Consider the following 24969-nt stretch of genomic DNA (forward strand, 5'->3'; position numbering starts at 1 on the left):
GTAAAAAGAATATCTTATCATTATATAAACTGAGATGAGACAGGTAATTAACTAATCTTCTCTTCACACAGTTCTTTCATCTTCAGTTACATTTGTTTCAAGCAAAATGACAGAGAAATTCTTGATAGAGATACTGAGCATTCAGATGTAAACAGTTGTAGATAAAGAATATTATAAACTTAGATATGTTATTTATTAAATAATCAGTTATATATTCATGATCTTCATATTCAGATTCAGAGTAGTAAATTATCTGACAGTCTGATAGATAAATAGATAACATCTCAACAGATGAAAACTTCTGATGTATACAGAATATGAATATATATTATACAGTCTCAGTTGAGTTAATATAACATCTGTATAGTTAAATATCAATCTCATCATTGAAGTCAAGGATATGAAGAGTAGTGTGATTCAGGCTCTTATAAATGTATTTATTAATATATTTAATAACTTCAACAGAGATGCAGATCTCAATATTTATATAAGCTTTATATATGTGAATAAGATAGAGATTGTATGAAATAACTCATCAATTATCAATTACAATCTCACTGTTGTTAACAGTATATTTGAAGAAGATAGATGAATCATACTACTATCTGTACAGAGAATTGTCATTCTCTTCAATAGTCATAGCACTCTGAAAAGCTTTGAGAAAATGTTTTATATATCTGTTATTCTTGTGACAGAGGCTCATCTCATCAGTATTACATAGATCATAAATTATCAATTTACAGATCAATTTATTCAATCTGTCTGTATTCTCAGCAGTGCTTGACAGCTCTGCAGATATAATCTCATCAATTATCTCAGACTGTAAAAACTACTCAGAGTTCTCTAGTCAGATTAACAGATGTATATAAGGCAGTTCATGTTTTTAATATTCAATTATTTATACTCTGATCAACATCAGTTCAAACAGCTGTCTGAATTTGAGAATATTAAGAAAATAAAAAATCTTTATTATAAAAATATATACAATCAAATCTGAACAGTTCACTGCAGTCTAGTCAGAGAGTAACTCATAGATAATCTTCTTTCACTCAGAGTTAGCTGTGAATGTAATGAAAAGAGTTAAGTATCTGTAGTTGAAGATAATCACTATAGAATTCTGAAACAGTTTATGTATAAAATGTTCACTATCTGTATGAGAAGCAGATAATATTATATAATAATCAAGCTACTTATAATCTGTATTATCTGTCTGTATAGCATCACACAGATTACTATATTAATCTGCATAAATTTCTGATTAATAAGTATGAACTTAATTCAGCTGCTGTTCATCAATGTTTATATGAATATTAATTAAATACTGCTGAAATAGATATTCAGTCTGAAAAAGAGAAGTATTAACATTATCTTGTTGAAAAAGATTATATACATATCACATACACAGAGTCAGACTATAGCTGTCATACTTATCTTCATTCTCAACAGTATTATTAACATCATTATTATCAGAGTCATTGCAGGCAGATAAGAGATATGCAAGTATGTTTATATCAATATATCAGCTATGATCTTCTGAAGAAAAAAGTAGAATATAATACAGTAAAAGATATAATGAACTATAAGAGTTAATATATATAAGACTCAAGTCAGCACTGAATTATTATAGTGTTAGAAGAATGATATAGAGATAACAGACACTGTTAGAAGTGTTCTGTATAATAACTACAATCTCTGAGACAGTAGACAGATTCTCATAGTGATAGTTATTATCTATCTTCAGCTGTATAATAGAGTTCAAACTGATATATACAGCAGAGCTGCTCTGTAGTATCTCTTATATAAATTAGTAAAGCTGAATAAAAGAATTAAGCTTAGAAACATTAGCAGTCAATAATATAATAGAAGAATATAAAAAAGTAAATGAATGAACAGTAAGTAATATAATATAGATATAATTAAATATACTAGAATATATAACAGAGTTTATATTACTTATAATATCTGTATCAAACTGCAGATTATGAATTCATATTTGTGTAAAATAAATATTATTATCTGACTCAGACTCTAATACCTCTTGCAGATAATAGAGTTCTCTCTATATTTAAAATAACATCAGACTGTCAGTAGTCAGATAACTTAGATATGAATTCTACTTATACTTAAGAGATATAAATGTCAGAGTAGAGTTGTAGTTCTGAATATACTTACAGAAATACTTTGTATCAGCTATATTATTATTAAACAGCTTATATAGCTCTGATGAGAATTCTCTAACAGATAACAGTCTTACAGTATCTCTTACACAGCATGTAAAAAACACTGAGAGAGTCTTTAACAATCTGTATATATATTTATTAATTCAATGCTTAGCTCTGTAGACAGAGTAGTAGACATTTATTCAGTCAAAATTAAGTAATTAATGATGATGAATATAGAAGTGAAAGCTGCAGAGAACAGATCAGCAGCTGTGAGTAGACTGACTGCTGAGATCATGAATTTCATGTTTGATTTCATTTGATCTGATCTCATACATTTCTTAGTGTGAATCCTGCTGAGACTAGTCATTAAAAAAACATGCAAAGTGACTATATATGAGATCTTAAAATGAAATCATGACTTGAAAAAAATGAGAAAGTGATCTCATTTAATTTCATTTAGTTCTATTCTCAGTATAAAGTTACTATTTTTAAACATTTTAAGGTTTTTTTTAGACTATTTTTAATTTTTTAAAAAGTAATGCTTTTTGATAACACTCAAATGAGATTTAAAGTCATTTAAAGTAAGAAAAATAATTTAAATTGAGAAGTGAAAATCATGATCTCATTTGAAAAATATAATAAGAGTAGATAGTAAGTCTCACTGAGACAGTATGAAACTACTATCTAATGTTAAAACTGTGTAATGGGATTAGTCAAATTGATAATGAGACTATTAAAAAATCTGATCCTGGTCTCATACATAATCACACAGTCAGTCTAACTGTGAGTGATTAAAGAATTAACAGCTGATTCAGAGATAGTTGAGTTAGTTCAAGTATCAAGATCATTGAGAGTCAGCTACTTCAGTGAATTCATATATATATGATCAGCAGGCTTATCTGCTGTAGTAACTGCTGCAGCAGCTGTCAAACAACAGCATTTAGTATTACAGATATGTTCATAATTGAGAGTTCAGCAGTCATTGCAGTTCTTGAAGACACAATTGACAGTGTGAAACAGGTGAGATGAACAGTCTTCACAGCATGTATCACAGTGTGACAGCTCAACTTGCTATGAGTTGAGCATAAAAGCAGCTACATCTCTCAATGGTGAGTGAGAGGTTTGAACTGAACATGACTGACATGTGTGACATTGAGCTTGACAGCATGTAGAGCATGTACAGAATAATGCATTGAATTGAGACTGTTCAAACATGCTGAGAGAATGAGAATCCTCACATGCTGAGCAGCAGTGCATGAAATGAGTATATTAATGAATGTATAGATTGGAATGAATGTAGAGAAGAGTATAAAGAATGTAAATACAGTAGAGAACATCTGTAAAGAAAAGAATAAAGATTAATATCAGAGCTGTACAGGCTGCAGAGCTGACTGTTCAGATGAATTCATTTTGATGGGGTGCACATGATATCATGTGAGATCACATTATAGGGCATTTTACTCGGAAAAGTTGTTTTTTCTATAATATATAGAGAGATATTCCTAGGTGTGGTAGTAGTATGTTTTATAATCTATGACGACTCTGTGGGATTAACGAGAGTGGAAATTAGTTCTATGGATGCAACCGTCGTGGAACATAGTTGGAGCAACCGAATATGTCTGTATCGATTAGTTACGAAGTACGGAGTACACGCCCATCACAATATCCGCCAAAACCTCCATTTCTGGAGCCACTGACAACTATGGAGCGGGTGATGAATGAAACTTGGGTTAAGACAAGACTTGAGAGCTTTTATTCTCCTCATAGGAATCCCTAACTAAAAGAGTAGCAACAACAAAAGTTGTAATACAACACCACCCCATCACCACTCGATCAAAGTCGACTCAGCCTAGAATCGAGTCGATCGCTGTTAGCTTGCAATAACCGAGATTTGCGTTATGATTTGGAAAAAGTACTGAGAAAACAGGGATGGATCCACAGGTTGGGTACTTTGTAAGGCAGCAAGCGGAGCCTTTGATGGAATAACCTTCTTTAGGGCCCATTTCGCATGGCGCTGGGGATGCACTGGGATATCTCCCGCCATGATAGCAAAAATATATTTTAAACAGAGAAGAAGAGGAAGAGGGAAAAAGAAAAGCAGTCCATATGAATAATATAATACCCTTCAAAAAAGACCAGATGATTTGCTATACTCGTCGAAACGGACCTTCATTCACGGCAGGCAGTTGGGATTTATGCAATCCCGTGTCACTATTTTTGAACTCCGGATGCCGATTCCTTAACTCCGGTCAACGACCAATGGCGTCGCCGTGCCTTGATTTTCTAGTGTGGGGGATGCCCCGTTTTAAGCCTCAAAAGGCTTCTCACTATGCTGGAGGAAGGGAAGGGTTTGCTTGATGTCGGCGCTTTGAAAGGGGTTTCGCCGTGTTATGGAGGCTGACTAGGCAGTGTGAGTCAGGGCATAAAATCATCCAAAATTCGCCCGGAGGGTCCCAATTTGCTACAGGGGATAGGCCATAAGAATTAATGTACTCCGTACGTATCGTAGAATGGGTAGGTCTGGAAGTTTGCCCTGAGAGGAAGAAAGGACCATCTACGTTGTTGGGATCAGCGCCTTTTCAAGTAAAACAGCCAGCCTGTCGATCAAATTCTTAAATCAACCTCCAGCGTGCGTTCAACTAACTTACAGCGTAACTGCCCACAACTGCATTCTTTGGTTTCTTCGTGAGGGGCGAACTCTGGGCTCTGGAGTCCAGTCCAGTCCCATCAGGGTGGCATTGTTCCTGGCCACTTTTGCTCCGACACCTAATCATAATGGCTCACGCTACTTCTTCTTAGCTGTTTGTTGACAATGACACCCAGGTCCACTCAATCCACGAAGAAATTGCTTCTGGGCCTGGAAAAATCAGTCCTTGGGCTGTCACTGGCTGATAACCATCCAAGGAACTTGGAAGGCTCATAGCGGCTCCAATTCTCCCCATGGTCCAAGGAAGCTAGAGTCAAGTTGAGAAAATTGAGGGGAGTTTCTGAGCCTCAATAATGACTTTTATTTGGCCTTTTGAAGGCACCACTCCACTGTCGACCTTCCTGTGCTCCGCCCTCTATGAAAATGCTGGCTAAGCCCATCTAGGATGCTGGAGCTTCTTCAATTGCCAGCAGGGAATTCATTATAGATTATTACCCTCATGAAGGAAGTGAACATGGCCAGAAAAACGAAAACCGGCTCTTCCAAGCACTCAAATCTACTCTCTGATGCCCTCCCAAGGGTGAATGAAGGGTTAGTCTCAGACCTGAAGCCGCGAACTTTCATAGGATAGAGGCGATTCGGGTTCATTATTTTGACAGGGCTCTCCGAATGTCATTTGAGAGACGTATCTGATAAAAATGGACTCGCTGGCAATTTGGCAACGAGGCTAGGGCAAATGCAGCTAGTTAGGTCTAATGTGATCTAGTATGATCGAATTTGTTTAGGCGGCCGAGTTAACTATGCCTGCCTAGTCATGGATAGTTAGAGGTAACCGACCGCGAGAAACCAACCAACTCGCTTCCGCAAAAAAGTCCGACATCACGACTACAATAATCCATCTGTCTTGGGAATCTAGGATATCCATTTCATTATTGGTTAAGCGTGACGTCTTTGGGGCCAACCGCTCTGTTCTCATTCGACCGAAATATTTTATCCCTCCAACGTTTGTGGGGCTGGGATCAATCCACCTTGAGCCTCCCTCCCTCCCTCACCTTCGCAACTTCGGTTAGCCATGGTGGAATGCCGAGGGAGCAGAGCCGCTGAATGCCTGTGTCGATGCGCTGAACCATTTGTCTTTGAGCCTTTGCGTTCCGGAGATATGGTCGTTTGTTACTTCGAATATGCTCCATAATTGTGTTGCCGCGATGGGCCTTGTATGATACGCGGAAGAAGGGGTCCACTGTAGCCCTTCTTCACCTTGAAAGCATGTATATCCACTTCATGTGAGATACCCTCCACTGATGTCCCATCCATAGCGACCTATGTTTTCCTGAGTAGTATATTTTTGCGAGCCATGGACTGCCCCTGTCACCGTCCTGTCGCAAAATGGCCCTTTGCAATTTATATTTGGACGGGCCGCCAGTGGTGAACCAATCCTATCTGGCCAAATGATATGTTCCTGCATTCTTCGTGGGGTATGTGGCCGGAGGGTCGGTACTACTCCTATCTCAGAGGAAGTGTCCCTCGTCCGCTTGCATGGTAACGCCACTGGAAATTACCCATGTTCTCCTCCGAGAGGGTTTCTGCCTAGGGATCCTTCTTATAAACCAACATGGACACCCAGTGTCCTGCTCGGTTTTGTTCATTCCTTTCGCAACCCCTTTGTGCGTTGCTGTATAGCCTTTAGCAAACGTTTTTGTTTGCGTCCTCTCTTTAATCGTTGTTCTACGGCCACGTTCTTTTACGAAGGCTTTGCCGTCTTACGCTCCTTGGTTCCCTCAAGACCATATAATTAATTCATAAACGCCATCTATTGGACGAAATGGCGTTCAAATCCTTTTTGACGGCCGGAATGGCCGTGTCCTCTCTTTTGGCTTCGTCCACTTCCGCTTTTGACTTAAACTCCAAGACAAACCTTGCGGTGTACTATGTATGTTCTGGTTCTAGATTACGGTATTTTCAGTGATGTTGACATTTATTCCAGGGTCAAGGTCCCTACCAACAGCGCTTGGCGCATTTCTGTCAGCAAACTTCGATGGACATCATCCCGATAGGATTCGTCCATATCTTCCCGGAACAAGGCAAAGGTGGTTACCCAGGCTCGAATTTCGGGAACCAGTGCTCATCAGAGGTGTATTTGAACGAGGATGGTGTCCCAACGGAACTTCTTAAAGACTGCCGCCAGATTGCAGAGGACATTCCTATTTGCCAAGCTGCCGGAAAAAAGATCCTGCTTTCACTGGGTGGTGCGACCTCTAGGTATGAACTCAATACCCTGCGATCCGCTCTTGATTTTTCCGATTTCCTCTGGGGTGCTTTCGGTCCCAAGACGGCTGCATGGGGTAATAAACCTCGTCCGTTGGGCGATGTTGTTGTTGATGGGTTTGATTTCGACATAGAGCATAATGGCGATTATGGTAAGAGAGCCTTTCCCCCATATGTTGAACGGTTGTATCTGACCAGATAGGCTATGCTACAATGGTTGATCGGCTACGATATCGCTTCAAGGAGGACTCGAAGAGGAAATATTACATTTCCGCTGCACCGCAATGTCCCCCCGATGACAAACAGCTGGCAGTGCCAATTATGAAATCGTACTTCGATTTCATCTTTGTTCAGTTTTATAACACCTACTATTGCTCCGCGAGAAGCTGGGTCTCGAATCCTAGAACTTCTGCCTTCTCCTTCGATGACTGGGTGAAAGTCATTAAGCGCAGCCCCAACCCTTCTGCAAGAATCTATCTTGGCTTGTTAGCTAGCGTAACTGCTACTACTGCTAGTGACATATATTATCTCACACCGGAGGAGGTGAAGCCTCTTGCAAAAACATTTATGGATAAGTATCCGAAAACTTTGGTGGCATAATGCTTTGGGAGGCAACACACTCTGAAAACAACCAAATCAATGGTAAGAGCTACGCGGATCACATGAAGAGGGTCTTATACGAGCTCTCTCCCCCTCCTCCAACAACATCGTCCACCAAAACCAGCACCTCGACTTCGTCTTACCCTGCCAGCTCCTCCGAAATCCCTTATCCTAGCACCACAGAGACCCCTTATCCTAGTACCACAGAGACCCCTTATCCTAGCACTACGGAGACCCCGTCTCCTACCGAGACCGGGACGGCTTATCCCAGCACCACGGAGACCACTTCTCCTCCTGAAACCGAGACGGTCTTCCCCACTGTCGATCCGACTGATACTGAGACCATTTACCCAACTGTCGACCCTACCGGCACTGAGACTGTGTATCCTACTGAAACTGTGTATCCTACCGAGACTGTCTATCCTAGTGAGACTGTTTATCCTACCATTGATCCTACCGGCACTGAGACTTTGTATCCTACTGAGACTGTCTATCCCACTGTCGACCCTACCGGCACTGAGACTCTGTATCCTACTGTTGATCCTACCAGCACTGAGACCATTTACCCAACTGTCGACCCTACCGGCACTGAGACTGTGTATCCTACTGAAACTGTGTATCCTACCGAGACTGTCTATCCTAGTGAGACTGTTTATCCTACCATTGATCCTACCGGCACTGAGACTTTGTATCCTACTGAGACTGTCTATCCCACTGTCGACCCTACCGGCACTGAAACTGTGTATCCTACTGAGACTCTCTATCCCACCGTTGACCCTACCGGCACTGAGACTGTCTATCCCACTGTCGACCCTACCGGCACTGGGACTGTCTATCCCACTGTCGACCCTACCGGCACTGGGACTCTCTATCCAACTGTCGACCCTACCGGCACTGAGACTGTCTATCCTACTGTCGACCCTACGGGCACTGAGACTATCGACCCTACTGTCCACCCGACTGACACTGAGAGTGACTGCCCTGAAACACCCTACCCGACTGAGACCGTGTATCCAACTCTCACCGAGACAGTCTCCCCTACCGCCTATCCCACTGACGTCTACCCTACTGATACAGAGACGGCCTACCCTTCCGACACTGAGTCTGTATATCCTACACACACCTCAATCACCATCTCAAAATACCCCTCAGATCCAGCACCTACGACAATCACCACAGTAATCACTACCACCTACACCACGGTTTGCCCGACGGGATATACCACAATCACAGCCACATACACTACAACGTACTGTCCAGGAACAGGGTGTGGCTCAACCTCGTCTAGTGTTGGGCCAACTGCACCACCGCCAGTTTCCCCCGGCTACCCTGCCGAAACCCCTCCGGCTGGCGGGTACCCTTCAACTTTCTCAACCGAACATTGTGGCGGAGACGGATGTCCGTCTCAGACTCCACCCGCTCCTTCAGGTCCAGCAGCCAGCTACCCAGGCGCCTCTGGATCAGGAGTCCACCCGACAAGCCCGTCACCACCAGACTACATAGGAAGTGCTCCGGCAACATCCTTGAGCGGAAAGTGGCTCCTGACCTTAGCCGTTGGTGTCTGTGCTTTCTTCTTCAGCATGTAATTATTTGTCCTTCGGACTTTTACTTCGTTTCTCTTTTCTTAAGTGTTGGTTTGCATGTCAGAAAGCTCTGACTCTGCAACGAGCATTGAAGATAGTTTTACATTTATATACACCTTTTTTGGACATGATGATGAACTTTGTGTAATTTTTCTCACTAGATTCGCCTGACATAATTTAACTGAAACTTTTCCATTTGTGTTGATAGTACGCTGCAAACGTCTGGCTATTATCAAATTCCTTAAAGCTCACTCACTATCGTATCCCTTGCGAGTACAGTGATGCATCCACCTGGCTGACTCGACTAGGGTGGCCCTAATTTTCATACGACCTTTATCCTGTAAAGAACAAGATAAAATCGCACACGAACTATACCACGAATTTTAGCGAAGGTGGCATGAGAAATCAAACATTTGAAATAAGTATCTTTGAAAATACTAGTGAGGTAATATACCATAGAAGAATAAAAAGACAAGTGGAGAGGGTATATATGAGCGGAGATGAGATCAAGCTCAACGGGCATTCTCTTTTTTATCCCCTATCTACCTTTGCATCCTTTGCTAAACCTCCCACTTCTCAAAAATGGAATCTGAACACCAACAACATCCCTACTCTCTTCTTCAAGGATGAAAACAACCTTATCCACCCCCTGTCCACCGTACGTCAACAAGTCCGCCAGCTGCCATGAATCGCAGGTATCCACCAGCGCGCCTTGGGCAGGAAGATCTGACATCCTCTTGTTATCTTGGGGCACCGTACCGTACCCATAGCTCGCGCTGCTCTCCATCATTATTGTTATTCCATCATCTTGTTTTGCTTTATCCATTTGTGGCCTGCTTTCTTTCCCGTTCTGGCCTGGCTTCCTATGACTCTGTCACAGTTCTCAATATCAATATTTGTCATTTGTAGTAACTGCCTTGTGCAGGTAATGTACATTCACGTACATGTACATCCAATTTCTTGCATAATTGTAGAAGTAGGAACATTCTCCTCTAAGCACACCATCTCATTGTATAAGCTTAACCTTCTGTTGATCATTTCAAGGTGGGAAGTCGGCATATTACCAAAGAGAGGTGGGGAGAGAGATGACTGTTTTCTTTCCTACTGGGGCCCCTGCTCCTTGCGAATACCATCAAATCTTCCTTAAAAACCCAAGCAACGAAAGTTCTGTACATATCCGCAACTTACTGGCTGTTTCCAGACCTGATATGAACATGTACATGCAAATAGTAGTTTCTAAGTTTCGAGACGCTTAGTGTTTCAACATACCCATCTCTTCAGGATCGATCTCCTTTCTTCCAGCTCATTGCAACAGGCACATTTGGTATGGCTAGGGGGGTTACCGCGTTGATCATGCGCGCACCACGGACAGCCTGTGGGAGACAGGCCTATTTGAGCTGGACTGGATTGCGCCATCCTATATTCTTTGCAGAGATGATCCCCGGCTAGCTGGCAAGATGGGTACTGAAAGAATAGCCTACAAGCTTTGTTAGCCGGGAGACCTTGGAGGGGTGAAAGGGAACTGAGGAAGGTAGCTGATAGACATGTGGCGGGTTCAGTCTCAGCCTGGTGATTGGGACGGGTTGTTGAGCTTGGAGGGGAACGATAGACGTTAAGAGTTGGGTTTTCCCCCTACATGCATGTTTATCAATCAGGCGGGAAAATTGGGAAAGGAAGTGAAAACTTTTCCTCTCTGGGAATATAGCATGTGGAAGGGCAGATAATTATTCAATCTTGTGAATCTTCTTTATTTCTTAATTAAGTATATCTAAATTATATGTTATAACATTGAGCCCCATGTAATAGAGGACAACAAACCTTTCCCAACCCTGTTTCCGTCCAGCCCAGTCAGGTTGTTCTAGCATTCCTTTTATTGGTAAAAAAAGTAAGAAAGAGCAGTTCGAGCTTATCAAGTAAGATCCAACACATACACCCACACATTCAATACTCTCTTCTCATTGAATACTATCTCTTCAATCCCAATGCCTCCTCAGCACCGGCCTGGCCGGATCCCAAGGCCCGGCCACCACATTCTTATATTTCTGTAAACTGATCAACCACCAACTACAACCTCCCATAACCAGAGCGGTCGAAAAACACCCAACAAACATGCCCAGTATTGCCGACATATACCCACCACGCAGCGTAATTCCCACTGCCGCACTGGCAATTACCACAAGTAAAACTGTGAGTATTACGTGACCCATCCAGGAGATCGCCCGCAGATGGCGACGAAAAACAGGAAATAGACCAAAGACTTCGATAGAGAATAGGGTCAGGCTGAACACGTGGGTGGTAGACTTCAGACGTGAGGCCAGCACCGTGGATGCCATGACGGCGGCATTTGTGGACAAGGAGGCCGGGAATTTTGCGGCCGTGGCACCACTCTCACTACTCGCCCCCGTGCCACTACCACCGCTGTTGCTACTGTAGTCGAAGAAGAAGATGTTGATTACCATGAGCCAGCAGCTCATGGCCCAGATGGAGTCGCTAGTTGTGGATTTTGTGAGGGATTTGAGGATCGGGCTGAGGCCGAGGAGGGCGCAGAAGATTAAGAGGGCAGATTTGGCTGTTTCGAGGCGTTGGCGGTTGCGCGGGGAGAGGGTAGCGGTATTATTGGTGGAGTGTAGAGACTGGTGGTATTGGTTTGAGGAATGGTAAGAGGGGAAATGAGCGGAACCGTTGCTTGGCGCTGAGGGCGATGTCGGGGAATTTGGAGAGTGGGATGAGTTCCCCGAATAAACGGAGCAGGCTGACGCGCTATTTGAGCGATTGCTAAGAGTGCTCAGGCCTGTACTGCGGCGTCGCAGCTGCCGGTAATCGAGGTTAGTTGTAGAGAGTTGTAAGCCAAGGCCGGGGACTTGGTTCTCCTTCTGGTTCCTCTCACAGTGACCAGCTTTGGCAGAGTTGGTAGATGAACCAGATACAGATGCAGCATCACCTCCCGCTACATCTCCCATTAATGACAGTCGAGCTTCTTCTTCTTGTTCCTTCCCAACCCAAAAATCCCATAGCACCCAGCCTAAAATTGTACATATACTTCCCCATCCCACCACCGAGACGGGACTAATTCGCTCCTGGAAAATGCCGCTGAAGCAACAGGCGAATATGACGACAGAGCAGACATGCTGCACAATGACAGTTGAATCCGCGACCAACGGCCAGAAATCATAGGGCCGGAGACGGGGATTGCGCTGGAGATGGTCAAGAAATGTTTCAGTATCCGTATAATTATCCGGATCTAGAACACAAGAACAAAGCATGATGAAAAATATTAGCTTCCGACAATTGACTGTATCACAACGAGCACGATGGTAGAGAGAAACGTACACGACTGTTTAACCCACAATAACTTCTTCCACGCGCCCTTCGACCTCCTCCGACTCGATCCCAGTCTTCTCCTCGCTTCCTTCACCCGTCGCGGTTCAGCCACTGGTACCGCGGGAGGAGGCCTTAATGCTGCAACTGCCGCAGGCAGACGGAGATTTGCAGCGTGATTATTCGCGACATGAGGACGGAATCGTGGAGGAGAGTGTGCGTAGTAAGCATCTTCAGGCGCGAGCCGGTTTGGGTCTGTCAGAACGCGTCTGGGCGGGGGGGGTTTGAGGCCAGCACGATTTGGATGTGTTTCGACAGGGACTGGAGGAGGGATTGGAGCTGGAGAAGGCGCAGGCGCAGGCGTAGGTCGTGATGTTGCAGTTGTTCCTGACTCTGGTGCTGCTCCCGCTACCTCTCCTGATGGTGGTTCAGTAGATATGGCTGCTGTCACAGGTGGAGAAGGGGGAGAGGGTGAGGGAGCGGAAGGAAGGGAGCCTTGGGTAGCCATGTGAGAGCAATTTTGATCATTGTAAGGCCATTGTATACTGGCGCATGTAGCGCGAGATGGAATCGGAGCTTTCTGCTGTTAGAGAAGAGCTAGATTTTTCTGCGCTGTCGCTATTCTTATCTTTGCATATGGAACTTGAGGTTGCGGATAGAAGATAGAAGAGAACGGCCGAAAACCGAGATTAGTCATATATTACCAAGCAGCAATCTATCACGTGGTGATAAGCTTGGCCCCGGCGCTGGGAGGACAAAAAATGTAAAAAGGTAAAATGTCATTGCGAACAACTGAGAGACATTCCTCTAATTAACAGGGCGCATGCAGCTCATGTCCAAAAAGCGCCCATGCATCTACTGAGATAGGTATATGTTTATGCATGTTCCACAAATAAACGAAAGAAAAGGAGAACCAAAGAAAGCGTCAGGACAATGCAGAACACCAAAAATTGCAAGGTATAATAATGCGCGATCCGGCAACATAACATAAGTGTCTAGTAAAGCAGTGTAGCACTGGAAGAGCTTGCCACTCCAGGAGAGGGATCGTGGAGGTGAACACGGCAAGCCGTTGAGCGGTAACACCAAAGGTAGAGGAAGCGCGCGCGAACATGCTGTAATACAAAACCATCAATGATAAGCGGACGCATGGTAATACATTGTGCGACGGAGGTTGTGGTAGCTGGCTTTACGACACCCCAAACTCCCGGTCTTCATTAGTAGCACACCGACGCAAATTCTCCCTGCAGCCAGCATATCGAGAAACAACCGCGTCCTCCAGGCTTTTTCTGCGTCCCCAGGTCTCGGGCTTCCTTTTGAGGAAAGCACCAACAGCACCAAGGTATCCTTCATGGCGCAAGAAATATGCCTCTTTCTCTCCGTTCGACCAAAATCTAATGGCGTAGGAGAGCGTGTTCATTGTTTGGCGGTGGCCACGGATAAAGGATCCGCCAAAGTAGATGTGTTTTATTTTGTGTTTTTCGGATTGAAGGTAAGCGATTTGGCCGATGTTGTTACTAAACGTGGGGTAAAATTCCGAATTAATAAAAGCTTTCCCTAGAGGGCTAGTAAAAAAAAGAATAGAAAGAAAAATGAAAAAAAAAAAAAAAAAAAAAAAAAAAAAAAAAAGCTCCGATGTCAGATGAAGGATATGCATACCTTATGGCGTACAACAAGCTTCGACTCATATCCTCATGGCTGACTGCGAGGCGTCTGTATCCGAATCGCTTTCAGGATGTGACGGGCCCTCTCCAGCCTCAGCATGCCGCTCGGCCAGCCTCTTCATCTTAAACACCTTTCCAAAAGTGCTAGCAATAGTTGTAGCCTTCAATCCAATCTTGCTATAATCCGTGCCATAGATATCTCCGACGAGTAGGTCTACGCCACTGTTGTCGCCTCTGTCAGCCATGGCCAGCATGTCGTCGAAAGTCCGCGATCCAGTGAGCAAAGACATTATGCCCCAAAACGTGCCGCCACCCAGAGAAGTTCCTCCCACACGCTGGAACTGCCGTGGTCCTGAGACTTTCACCATTGACACTCCAGAGCCGATATTCACAAGTAAGTACGGGTAGACATCCGGTCGAGGTTCTACGAACTCTGTTGGAAGGGTCTCGCTGTAGGCGAACACTTCGTTCGGGATCTCGGTAATGAACCAGTCCAGCCCTAACGAAATCACATTTGTTACATTATCATCCTACAATGAATAGATCGTGCATACGTAGCGGATAGCAGAAGGAAAGATCAAAAGCCCATACCAATAATCAAACACTCCATCTCATCTTCCCGAAGCACATTAATCCCCAAGGATTCTTTAATATGGTCGTAGTACTTGAAAGCACCACCGCCAGTGGCCATGACGCAGAGCTCACCGGGGGAAGTGGCATAGTTTCTCTCGTGGCGTTCTTTCAGCTCCCTTATGAACTCAATACATAGATCGATCCGCTCGGTCTCGAAGTTAATAAAATTCAAGCGTCCTCCGTTGTCTGGTGATCCGATCTCTTTAGAGAAATAGACCAGTTTCGCTAAGGACCCTCCGATCTGCAAAGGAAGCGAGTTAGCTCACGGATACGAAGACCTAGATAGATAGCAACTTGGATTGGTATTTTGTGTAGGGATTTTTGTTCAATTTCATTTTTTGAAAAACTGGGTAATTAATAAAGTGCGGGGGAGGGCAGGGGAAAAAAAAATAAAAAATAAAAAATAACATACATCGACGGCAACATGACTCACGACGGCCGTATGGTGAGGCAAACGAATATCTTTGCGTTCATAGTGAACACCATCCTTTGGCGTGCCATTAGGCGGAGACGGGGATTCGTCTTCCTCTTCGACAATGAAAGCACCCTTGACGTTTATCTTCACGGAACCCGGGTTTGTCATTGCCTCCTCAATGCGTCCAGCGAAGCCGCGATCTTCGGAGTGCGACTTGCGATGCCTGAGGCGGGCGGCAGCAGTGGCCTCGGTGAGAGATCTTCTGGCACTACGCATGGCGGCGCAAAGTCAGGCGTGGGAGTGTTTGGTCGCATTTGATGGTCATTATAATAAAGAATTTCAACAAGCCTGGGAGGGGGGTTTTTTGAGTGTTGAGGTTTTTTTTGCGGTCGCCGTGCCCACGCTTACCGCGTATATCTCCTTCTGGCCGGGAGTTCATGGATGGCGCCGAGGAAATGGGGGTCGAGGGCGGACGGGCGCCGAGGATGACGTCGAAAAACCGGGGCAATCGGTGATACAAGACAAGGAAGAATGGCATCGCGCGATATAAAAATCGAATTGAGGAGAATGTTGGATATTCTTGGGTGGTGATGGCTGTCAACCGCTGCCGATGTTTCTCCAGCATGCATTTCTCAGCCCAGACGAACCCCCGATTGGCGGCTGGGCACAAGCCAAGCGGAAACAGACCAACAGCGCCTTAAATATAAAATTGATATTAATAAGATATTATTTAACTAGCATTCTAAGCATTCGCTTTTATTATTACCGATTTTATTCTCTAAATATAACTATATATACCGCGCGTGTTGATCGTGCGTCTACTCCGTACAGCTAGGGATAATGTTGGTCTGGACTCAACCAAGGGGAGGCGACATAGAACGGTTCGATCCACAAAATATCTTTCTTCTGTCTGCGTCTGCTGTTTCCGGGAATATCAAATGCTGATGATATTCGCCTATTCTCTGGTTTGCTCTTACTCTTCTTTTTTCCAAACTGCAAAACATCCTCTCCGTCGTGGCTGCTGTCTGGACATCCATGGCAGTGACGCGCGATCATGGCTGCACAAGAAAGACCGCTCGAGGGTGTTGATAATGAATATTTTGCAACCTTGGGTGAGAGAATTGTTAGTAAATGAAATCAGACGTGATCATACATATTCGTATACAGTACATCACAGTGAATCTTGTGCTATCGATTCTGGTATACCACAGTTGCGGTTGCTGCCATCTGTCTTGTTCATCATTTTACAATCACAGGGGCATTTATTCCCCCCCAAAAACAAGACATTATCTGCCGTAGATGCCTTCCAGGACATCGCAGTTTATCCATGGGAACTGCATGTCTCGATCTCGATCTCGATATTTAGTCTGAACGCGGTTTCTGGTTGCTTCGCTATCTTTACCGAATCACTCTCCAGTCCTTTGGTTATTATTCTTCAAACCATTACCATCAGCCTATCCGAGTCATCTACTCACCTCCCTCGAAGATGAAGCTTCTATTACTCCTGTATCTCGTCTGCTTGGTTCACGCAAACATCATCTTCGAGCATTCCCCTCTTAAGTGTGACCCGATTTTGCCAGCATTTCAGGGATGTTTTCGTGGCCAGCACTGTTCGCGGCGTGGAATGTGAGTTGGATGTTTCTTGATCTCTGGACTTTTGACTCGTTAGCGCAGCTGCTAATTTTCACTATTGTAGATGTGAGGACGATGATCCGCATGCCTCGGATGGTTCTCAAGTGTCAACAACTCAACCATCATATTTTGCAACAGATAGAGCCGAACCTGCCACTTCGTCACCCATATTCGATCAGGTGGTATCACAGGAGGGTGGAGATGATACTTGCGATCTACAGAGTGGCGATGGCGACGCCGACGGGAATCGAATCGCGAAGGGCACATATACTCCAGGCGATTCTCAGTATGTCTGCTTTCCTCTAAGCCCTAATTAGGGAACTCTTCCTGTGAGGCCACATGTCGGAAGATAGCGTGTTCGAGTCCCAGGTTATAACATGACCACTACTACTCCATAAAGTGGCATGAAAAATAGGAATATAACAGGAATATATCATAGGCAGGCTCTCACATAGTTTTGTGTCCAAATAAACTGACAATTAGATTGTAGGAACTTGGAACATCCAAGTGAACATGTCATGGCTAGCGCACATAGCCTTCTCTCCACTAGGACCCCCCAAGGCCCCAAGCCTGCATCAAAGTTATTAACTCGAAAGACATATGATACCAAACTGAGACAAAGGCAGGAACAAGAAAAGCCAGAAGAAGGGTCTAAGGAAACCATTGACGGTCTTTGCGGCCCTGACAACGGTAATACCATTTGCGGTGAGTGGCCGGCAGGACCGTGTTGCTCCGCGTACGGTGTAAGTATTCTCATTTTCGTCGACAGTTTATGATCGAAATTCAGGCTGACACTCTGTTTAAGTTTTGTGGGAACACCTCATCTCATTGTGGCCCTGGCTGTCAGTCAGGGGCATGTGAGACAGAAAACCTTTTCGAGCTTCTGAGTCCCAGTACCTATCAGCCAGACACGGTTCACGGAACGTTTAAAGTTGTTGGCCAATCCGGGGTTCCCGCAATGTCTGCCGCTCTTCTGGCCAATGGTCGGGTTGTATTCGTAGACAAGGTCGAAAACTATACCCAGCTAGTCCTAGACAACGGTCACTATGCGTATTCGTCTGAATATGATCCGCTGACGAACGAGGTAGTGCCATTGGGCTATAAGGTGAGATTAGGTGCTGCCTCTGTTATCCACTGGTAGGACTAACATCATAATAATAGACAAATGCGTTTTGCTCAGGTGGAGTATTTCTAGAAGATGGGCGCCTGATCAACCTTGGTGGAAATGCTCCGTTGGCAATGGACCCTACAGTTGGCGATGGATTCCGAGGAATTCGATACCTAACACGACCTTTAGAGGATGGAGGTTGGGACGGAACGCCATGGGATGAACCGGGTAACGAGCTTTCATCGAACAGATGGTATGCAAGTGCTCAAATTCTTCGCGATGGAACAGTGTTCGTTGCTTCTGGTAGCCTTAATGGGCTCAATCCTTCCGTGATAGCGAACAACAACCCGACATACGAGTTTCTCGATAAAAATGGAATTTCTCATGGCCAGAGCGTCTTATTTCCAATTCTCGAAGAAAACCAACCTTACTACATGTACCCATTCCTACATCTTTTGAAGGACGGCACCGTTTTCGTGTTTGTTGCACGGTCAGCTGAAGTTTTCGATGCCTTTGGTCAGGAGACGGTTAAAAAACTGCCAGACCTGCCTGGTGATTACCGTAGTTATCCAAATACTGGAGGGAGTGTCCTTCTGCCTCTGAGCGCCGCAAATGGATGGGATGATGACATAATAGTATGTGGTGGAGGAGCATTCGTGGGGATAGCCAGTCCAACGGATCCGACATGTGGACGAATTAAGCCATTGGCGGAGGATCCTCAGTGGGAGCTTGAGCTGATGCCCGAAGGTAGAGTTATGATAGAAGGTATGATACTTCCTGACGGAAAGATACTTTGGCTCAATGGTTGCAACCGTGGTGCACAAGGATTTGGGATCGCAAGAGACCCGTCCTTTGACGCATGGATCTATGACCCCGACGCTGCCGTGGGCCGCCGGTGGAGTGTCGGGGGCCAGTCAGAAATCGCACGAATGTACCACTCTGTCGCGCTCGTTTTGTTAGACGGTACGGTTATGGTTGCGGGATCAAACCCTGTGGAACAACCGGTCCTGGTACCCAATCCCGACATTGAGGAACTAGCATTCGTCACCGAGTTCAGGGTAGAGATATATACACCTCACTATCTCTTGGACGGAAAAGACAAATTTCGGCCATACGATGTTGAGTTACCTAACAAACGTTTCCCTGCGGATAGTAGGCGATTCATGGTGAACTTCAAAGTCAATGGAGAACCCGAAGACCTGCGCGTGGTGCTCTACCATGGTGGGTTCGTTACCCACTCGCTACATATGGGCCATCGGATGCTATACCTGGATCATGAGGGCTACCATCCTAATCGCATAAGGCAAAGAATTTTGGTTACTATGCCGCCGGATAACAATATTGCGCCGCCTGGGCCATATGTGGTTTATATTGTGGCGGATGGGGTGCCGAGCGTTGGACAGTTTGTGATGGTTGAATGCAGCGTTAATTAGGGAATTAAGTTAGAGGGGAAATGGAAGATGGTGATTCCCTTCTTCTATTATTTTCGTTGCTTCTCACTTCCATTTGCGTTTCACTCGCCTTCTTTTTTTTCCTTCATCTTCAATCTTCAAGGGTATGGGTTTGCTTGAACGTTATGGTTTCTTCTGTATCTTTCTCTTGGCGAATATTATGCGGGTAAGGAACACTCCAGCAGTCTTTTAGTTTACTAGAGATACCCAAATAGTCTACGACAAAAGTCATCGATTTTCTTATTACCCCCTCCCTCAATGGCGGTGGTAAGTCATCCGGAGTTCATGAATGTATTTTATACTTCCTAGTTGGAAGGTTTTCTCCTTCCGTACTATGCAAGTTCAGAGCAATCGGAAAATGGATGATCCGCTTTTCGGCAAATTCTCTTACTTCCACGACTCGGACTTGTTTAAATATGCATCCATACTCTGAACCATGTTTGGGAAGCCAGTTGCTTTCTCAATTTTCTTCTTTGAGTATTCTACCCATTGAATGTTTACTATTTATCTTTTCTTTCTACGGGATTCTGCATTTGTGAATATGACGGGAGCATGCTGTATTTGAAGGATATTTTTCTTAGCCTCTTGCTACAAGCAGTGTAGCATCAGACTGCGTGCACAGATATGTAATAACATACAATACGGAGCCTTTGGGAGCAAGACAGGAGAGACATATCTCATCCTTTGAAAAGCGCATTTTCAGCTTTATTTTTGTGGTGCCTTTGTATAGATATGTATTAAGAAGTTTCTGGCATGAGGGGAGTGGTATGATGGTATGGCAACGATATGTCAGGGAGACGACTTATGCATATTTAAAGCCTTTTCAATTTTTTTTTTTTTTTTCTGTAACAACAGCAACAGAAGAACTAAAAGAAATAAACACACACAACACACACAACACACACAATCATAACAAAATAGCGTGTTGTGTTTTTCTCTCTTCACTCTGTTGCCCCTTCGCCAGCCCTCATCTACTCCCTTTCACTGCTTTATATCCAGTTCCTCCCTCTGCATACTTCGAACGGGAAGAACCTGCTCATCCCACTTTCAAATTTCTCCATTGGGCACATTTGTGTCGTATTCTACTGTTGTTGCCCTTCAGGCCATCATCAGTAGATTAATCTCCACAGCTCAGCTCGACGTTGTCATCTTGAAGTCTAGTAAGTGTGTGTTCCTGTTTTACTAGCTTTTAAGTTAATGTATGACCATCCATCCCATGTTCTATTATCCCGCACTCCTTTCAGCTCTTTTCATGGACCAAGGATAGACATGGTCTGCATTAATTGTGTCTTTTAAAGCTGTCCTCGATCTTCGCGTTGGTTTTGGAATCTTGCTTTTATTTTCGTGTTCGGCGGGATATGTTTCGTCTCTAAGTCGCAAGGCGCCCTAGAGCAAAAGCCGCTGGGTGCGAGGTCTGTCTATTTACCGAATTTACTATCCTCGCAAGGCCTACTGGGTTGAAGTTTGGTGCAGTTCCAGTGTCTGGCGTTTTGCACCGCTTTTTGTTTATTCTGGGTTGTTGTGGTTGTTTTTTTGCATTGTTGTGGGCGTCGTTTCATCCCCATTTCACCCCCTATTTTCCTTACTGTTGAAGATACCACCGCTAGACAGTCGATCATTAAACTGACTATTCCTCTAGACCCTATAGTCCGACTCCCCTCCATACTATTGAGACCAGACACACTTCCAAAAATGTCTGTTACCGGGAAAGAAAACGAAAGGTTTGGCGTGCAGAAGATGGCAGAGGCCATCGACGAGGTTGCAGATTCTGCAAAATTGAAAGAGGATGCTGCGGCCCTGGCACGCCAAAGGGGCTGGGTAGAGCCTCAGAGCTACGACTATGAGACCTATAATGCTGCTCCTAAACCTGGTGAGGACGCTGGTTTAACCGACCTCCCTGAATGGGCTTCCAACGCTGCGAAGTACGAGTGGAAGGAGGAGTATGGTGACGTGGGCCCTCGCAATGAGGAGCTCGAGAAAATGTTATTCCGTAACGAGTACCTGAATCGTGCAGGGAATAAGTTCGATCGGTAGGTAGTCTCAAAATTTTGGGGGGAATCCGAAGGCTATGGTACTGGGATACATAACGTTCGCGACATTCTAACAGCCACTAGCCTCCGTGAAGTTAAGGTGACGGCTGAGACAACACATCAGCCTGATCCTGTCAAGAGCGTAAGTTGCTTTCTGTCTTCCTTGCTGCTTGGTATACTGAGACTGCGTGTAGTTTGATGATGCTGGATTGCACCCCGTTATGCGTGAGAACATCAAGCTGTGTGGCTACAATGTTCCCACCCCAATTCAAGCGTACGCCATCCCGGCCGTTTTGGCTGGAAATGATCTTATAGCTGTGGCTCAAACCGGTAAGTGACCAATTTCCTTGTTGAACCCGAAAACACATTCCACTGACCCAGTAAAAGGTTCCGGGAAAACTGCCGCCTTTCTGATCCCTGTGTTGTCCAAATTAATGGGGAAAGCAAAGAAGCTCGCCGCTCGTCGTCCTGACCTGGGCAATGGGTTTAACGAATCTTTGGATTGTGTTCGCGCGGAGCCTCTAGTCCTTATCGTTGCCCCAACCCGTGAACTTTCGACTCAAATCTTTGACGAGGCTCGTCGTCTATGCTACCGTTCTATGTTGCGGCCCTGTGTTGTGTATGGTGGCGGGCCATCCCGCGAGCAGCGCCTCGAGCTCCAAAAGGGTTGTGACGTCCTCATCGGGACACCAGGGCGTCTTCTTGACTTCATGGAGAAGCCGCACATACTTTCCCTGCACCGTGTCAAATTCACTATTATCGACGAAGCGGATGAAATGCTTCACTCCGACTGGGAAATCGAGTTAAACAAGTTGATGTCTGGCGGAGGTACAGTACATATACAGAAATCATGCACGGGTAAATTGAAATGTATGAACCTGCTGACAATACGCACAGATACCAATGAAGACGCGGACCATCGCTACATGATGTTTTCCGCAACTTTCAACAAAGGGTGCCGTGAACTAGCCCGCAAATACCTTGCAGCAGACCATGTACGCATCCGCATCGGGCGTGCTGGCAGTGCCCACCTAAACGTCAGCCAGAAGATCTACTACACGGATGACGATAAGAAGAAGGAGGCCATCTACGACCTTCTTCTTTCTATGCCCCCCTCGCGTACCCTTGTTTTCGTCAATTCAAAGGCACAAGCCGACCTTCTCGATGATTACCTGTACAACATGGGCCTCCCCAGTACATCTATTCATTCGGACCGTACTCAGCGTGAGCGTGAAGATGCTTTGTAAGTTGTTCATAATCACGGAAATTTTGGAGGATTAACCAATACCAATTGAGAAACTATGTAGGCGTGCATTCAAAACAGCGAAGTCGCCCATCATGGTTGCAACTGGCGTTTCTGCGCGTGGTCTTGATATCAAAAACGTCATGCATGTTATCAATTTCGACATGCCTAGCGCCGCCCACGGAGGAATCGAGGAGTATATCCATCGGATTGGTATGAGGAACCCATCAACTTAAAAAAAAAGGCAAAAAATGGTCTCTAATTTCTTTCGTTCTAACTAACGTACAATTTGAATGTTCCCAGGACGCACTGCCCGTATCGGAAACGAAGGGCTGGCTTCGTCTTTCTACAACCACGAACGAAACAGCGACATTGCCGCAGACTTGGTTAAGATCCTGTTGGAGTGCAAGCAGCCCGTGCCTGACTTCCTCGAGTCCGAGAAACCAGAGGGAGACGACGTTCTGTTTAACGACGATACAGATGACGAAGACGACAATAATGACGGAGGAGAAGGTTCTAGGGGTGCTACTCAGGATGATGGATGGGGTGCGCCAACCGATTCTATTGCTGAGCCGGAAGCCGCGTCGGCCTAGAACCCCGGAAATGATGATAGTTGGTGGATGTGGCTCTGTTCTTGAGTGACTAGTATTCGCATTGAGCATAGGTGAAAAAGCGTTAAGGTATCTCCATGAAGTTGGTGTCTTTCATTCACATATTAGCTTGAGTCATACCACTCATTACAGCTACGATCGCGCTATCCCAAACGCCAACAAAATAGCGTACTTTATTCTTTATTTCAATGCCCTGTCAAATGGGCTTAGTAAAGAAGGGAATTTAAAAAAAAAAAGAAAAAAACTTCTCAGATTCTGCTTTGTTGTTTTAAAATCCACAATTCTTCTATTAAGTTTATTTCATGCATTTCTCATTTCTCTCATTTAATAAAAAATTAAAATTTTCTTAATAAATTCAGTATGTTATAAAATTAATAAATAATTATATATTTCTCTATTACTTTTTATTTTATTTCTCTCTATATTTTAATTATTATTATTGTGAATTAACAAAAATAAAAGAAAAAAAAATTTAAAATTTTTTAAAATATTACAAGTTAAAAAGTGTATTTTATAATTTTTACTTATTTTTATAATTTATATAAATTTTAATATAAATTTTAAATTATTTTATTCAATATTAATTTATAATATATCAGATTCTCTCTACAGGCTGACTGCTTCTGTCTAAGCAAGATATTCACTGATTACTTAATAAATGCCTATTATATATAAAAAGCTATATAATAGATAGATCTTGATAATATAATTAACTACTATATTATATTATCTTTATCAGATTATATCTCTTTTATATATAAGAATTCACTTTAATTTGCTATATTATTACACTTCATACTTTTAAATTAAAGACTTAATTATAATTTTAAAACACTGTATTAGTGATTCTGCAGTCACTTATTATAAATTAAATTAAAAAGAACTCTATTAATTTTAAAATTAATTAAGTTACTATGAACTTCTATAATAAGTCTGCAAGCAATCTCTGCATTTTTATATAAATAAAAGTATAAACAGTGAATATATCTCTGTAAGCAGCTTCACTGTTAAAGATAATACTGTCTTACTTAAATCTGTGTTAATCACTAGTAGACTAGCTGCTGAGACTATGAATTTCACATTTGATCTCATTTAGTCTGATCTCATACATTTCTTAGCATGAATTCTGCTGAGACTAGTTATTAAAAAAACATGCAAAGTAACTATATATCAGATCTTAAAATGAAATCATGACTTGAAAAAAATAAGAAAGTGATCTCATTTAATTTCATTTAGTTTCATTCTTGATATAAAGTTACTATTTTTAAACATTTTAAGGTTTTTTTTAGACTATTATTAATTTTTTAAAAAGTAACACTTTTTAATAACACTTAAATGAGATTTAAAGTCATTTAAAGCAATAAAAATAATTTAAATTCAGAAGTGAAAATCATGATCTCATTTGAAAAATGTAATAAGAGTAGACAGTAAGTCTCACTAAGAGAGTATGAAACTACTATCTATTATTAAAACTATGTAATAAAATCAGTTAAATTGATAATAAGACTATTAAAAAATCTGATTCTGATTTCAGATACGGTCACACGGTCAGTCTAATCACTAGAAGCAGAAGATATCTGACACAGTTAATATATATATATAATACCTCT

At 43.5% G+C, this 24969-nt stretch overlaps 6 protein-coding genes across 6 annotated transcripts; 3 read left to right on the plus strand and 3 right to left on the minus strand.

Annotated features, from left to right (window-relative positions):
- Nucleotides 1–6631: 6631 nt before the first annotated feature.
- Nucleotides 6632–11075, plus strand: BDBG_00814 (chitinase; the record flags this gene model as incomplete). The annotated part of the gene is made up of 4 exons (XM_031720058.1): nucleotides 6632–6739; nucleotides 6794–7226; nucleotides 7277–7617; nucleotides 7686–11075. The coding sequence occupies 4 exons, from the start codon at nucleotides 6632–6634 to the stop codon at nucleotides 9258–9260; spliced, it is 2457 nt and encodes an 818-aa protein (XP_031576047.1). The 3' UTR covers nucleotides 9261–11075.
- On the minus strand, nucleotides 9715–10822 carry BDBG_16200 (uncharacterized protein). Its single transcript, XM_031724198.1, has 3 exons — nucleotides 10322–10822; nucleotides 10202–10249; nucleotides 9715–10128 (listed from the first exon to the last, which is right to left on the minus strand). Exons 1-3 carry the CDS (start codon nucleotides 10430–10432, stop codon nucleotides 9796–9798), a joined length of 492 nt encoding a protein of 163 aa, XP_031576048.1. The 5' UTR covers nucleotides 10433–10822; the 3' UTR covers nucleotides 9715–9795.
- Nucleotides 11076–11230: 155 nt separating the features above from the next.
- BDBG_00815 (phosphatidylinositol glycan, class C) lies at nucleotides 11231–13083 on the minus strand (the record flags this gene model as incomplete). The annotated part of the gene is made up of 2 exons (XM_002629523.2): nucleotides 11231–12498; nucleotides 12588–13083. 2 exons carry the CDS (start codon nucleotides 13081–13083, stop codon nucleotides 11231–11233), a joined length of 1764 nt encoding a protein of 587 aa, XP_002629569.1.
- Nucleotides 13084–13761: 678 nt separating this feature from the next.
- On the minus strand, nucleotides 13762–15560 carry BDBG_00816 (type II pantothenate kinase; the record flags this gene model as incomplete). Its single annotated transcript, XM_031720059.1, has 4 exons — nucleotides 13762–14089; nucleotides 14276–14735; nucleotides 14828–15110; nucleotides 15282–15560. The coding sequence occupies 4 exons, from the start codon at nucleotides 15558–15560 to the stop codon at nucleotides 13762–13764; spliced, it is 1350 nt and encodes a 449-aa protein (XP_031576049.1).
- Nucleotides 15259–19899, plus strand: BDBG_00817 (glyoxal oxidase). Its single transcript, XM_031720060.1, has 5 exons — nucleotides 15259–16910; nucleotides 16981–17202; nucleotides 17407–17659; nucleotides 17722–18021; nucleotides 18078–19899. The coding sequence occupies exons 1-5, from the start codon at nucleotides 16771–16773 to the stop codon at nucleotides 19455–19457; spliced, it is 2295 nt and encodes a 764-aa protein (XP_031576050.1). The 5' UTR covers nucleotides 15259–16770; the 3' UTR covers nucleotides 19458–19899.
- A 3-nt stretch (nucleotides 19900–19902) lies between these two features.
- BDBG_00818 (DEAD/DEAH box RNA helicase) lies at nucleotides 19903–23728 on the plus strand. Its single transcript, XM_031720061.1, has 8 exons — nucleotides 19903–20635; nucleotides 21115–21505; nucleotides 21590–21647; nucleotides 21700–21835; nucleotides 21893–22333; nucleotides 22403–22748; nucleotides 22813–22961; nucleotides 23052–23728. The coding sequence occupies exons 2-8, from the start codon at nucleotides 21168–21170 to the stop codon at nucleotides 23339–23341; spliced, it is 1758 nt and encodes a 585-aa protein (XP_031576051.1). The 5' UTR covers nucleotides 19903–20635; nucleotides 21115–21167; the 3' UTR covers nucleotides 23342–23728.
- The last annotated feature ends 1241 nt before the right edge of the window (nucleotides 23729–24969 follow it).

Source organism: Blastomyces gilchristii (genome assembly GCF_000003855.2).
Source record: "Blastomyces gilchristii SLH14081 genomic scaffold supercont1.1, whole genome shotgun sequence".
NCBI classification, from domain to species: Eukaryota; Fungi; Ascomycota; class Eurotiomycetes; order Onygenales; family Ajellomycetaceae; genus Blastomyces; species Blastomyces gilchristii.

What these genes read in the sequence shown, in the direction of transcription:
- BDBG_16200 (XM_031724198.1), bottom strand. Translation starts at nt 10,432, where the DNA reads ATGTACAGAACTTTCGTTGCTTGGGTTTTTAAGGAAGATTTGATGGTA. An exon ending in TCTCTCCCCACCTCTCTTTG is followed by an intron (nt 10,250 to 10,321) that starts GTAATATGCCGA and finishes TGGTGTGCTTAG; the next exon opens with AGGAGAATGTTCCTACTTCT. An exon ending in GCAAGAAATTGGATGTACAT is followed by an intron (nt 10,129 to 10,201) that starts GTACGTGAATGT and finishes GAACTGTGACAG; the next exon opens with AGTCATAGGAAGCCAGGCCA.
- BDBG_00817 (XM_031720060.1), top strand. Translation starts at nt 16,771, where the DNA reads ATGAAGCTTCTATTACTCCTGTATCTCGTCTGCTTGGTTCACGCAAAC. An exon ending in CGTGTTGCTCCGCGTACGGT is followed by an intron (nt 17,660 to 17,721) that starts GTAAGTATTCTC and finishes ACTCTGTTTAAG; the next exon opens with TTTTGTGGGAACACCTCATC. An exon ending in TAGTGCCATTGGGCTATAAG is followed by an intron (nt 18,022 to 18,077) that starts GTGAGATTAGGT and finishes TCATAATAATAG; the next exon opens with ACAAATGCGTTTTGCTCAGG.
- BDBG_00818 (XM_031720061.1), top strand. Translation starts at nt 21,168, where the DNA reads ATGTCTGTTACCGGGAAAGAAAACGAAAGGTTTGGCGTGCAGAAGATG. An exon ending in AGCCTGATCCTGTCAAGAGC is followed by an intron (nt 21,648 to 21,699) that starts GTAAGTTGCTTT and finishes GACTGCGTGTAG; the next exon opens with TTTGATGATGCTGGATTGCA. An exon ending in CGTGAGCGTGAAGATGCTTT is followed by an intron (nt 22,749 to 22,812) that starts GTAAGTTGTTCA and finishes GAAACTATGTAG; the next exon opens with GCGTGCATTCAAAACAGCGA.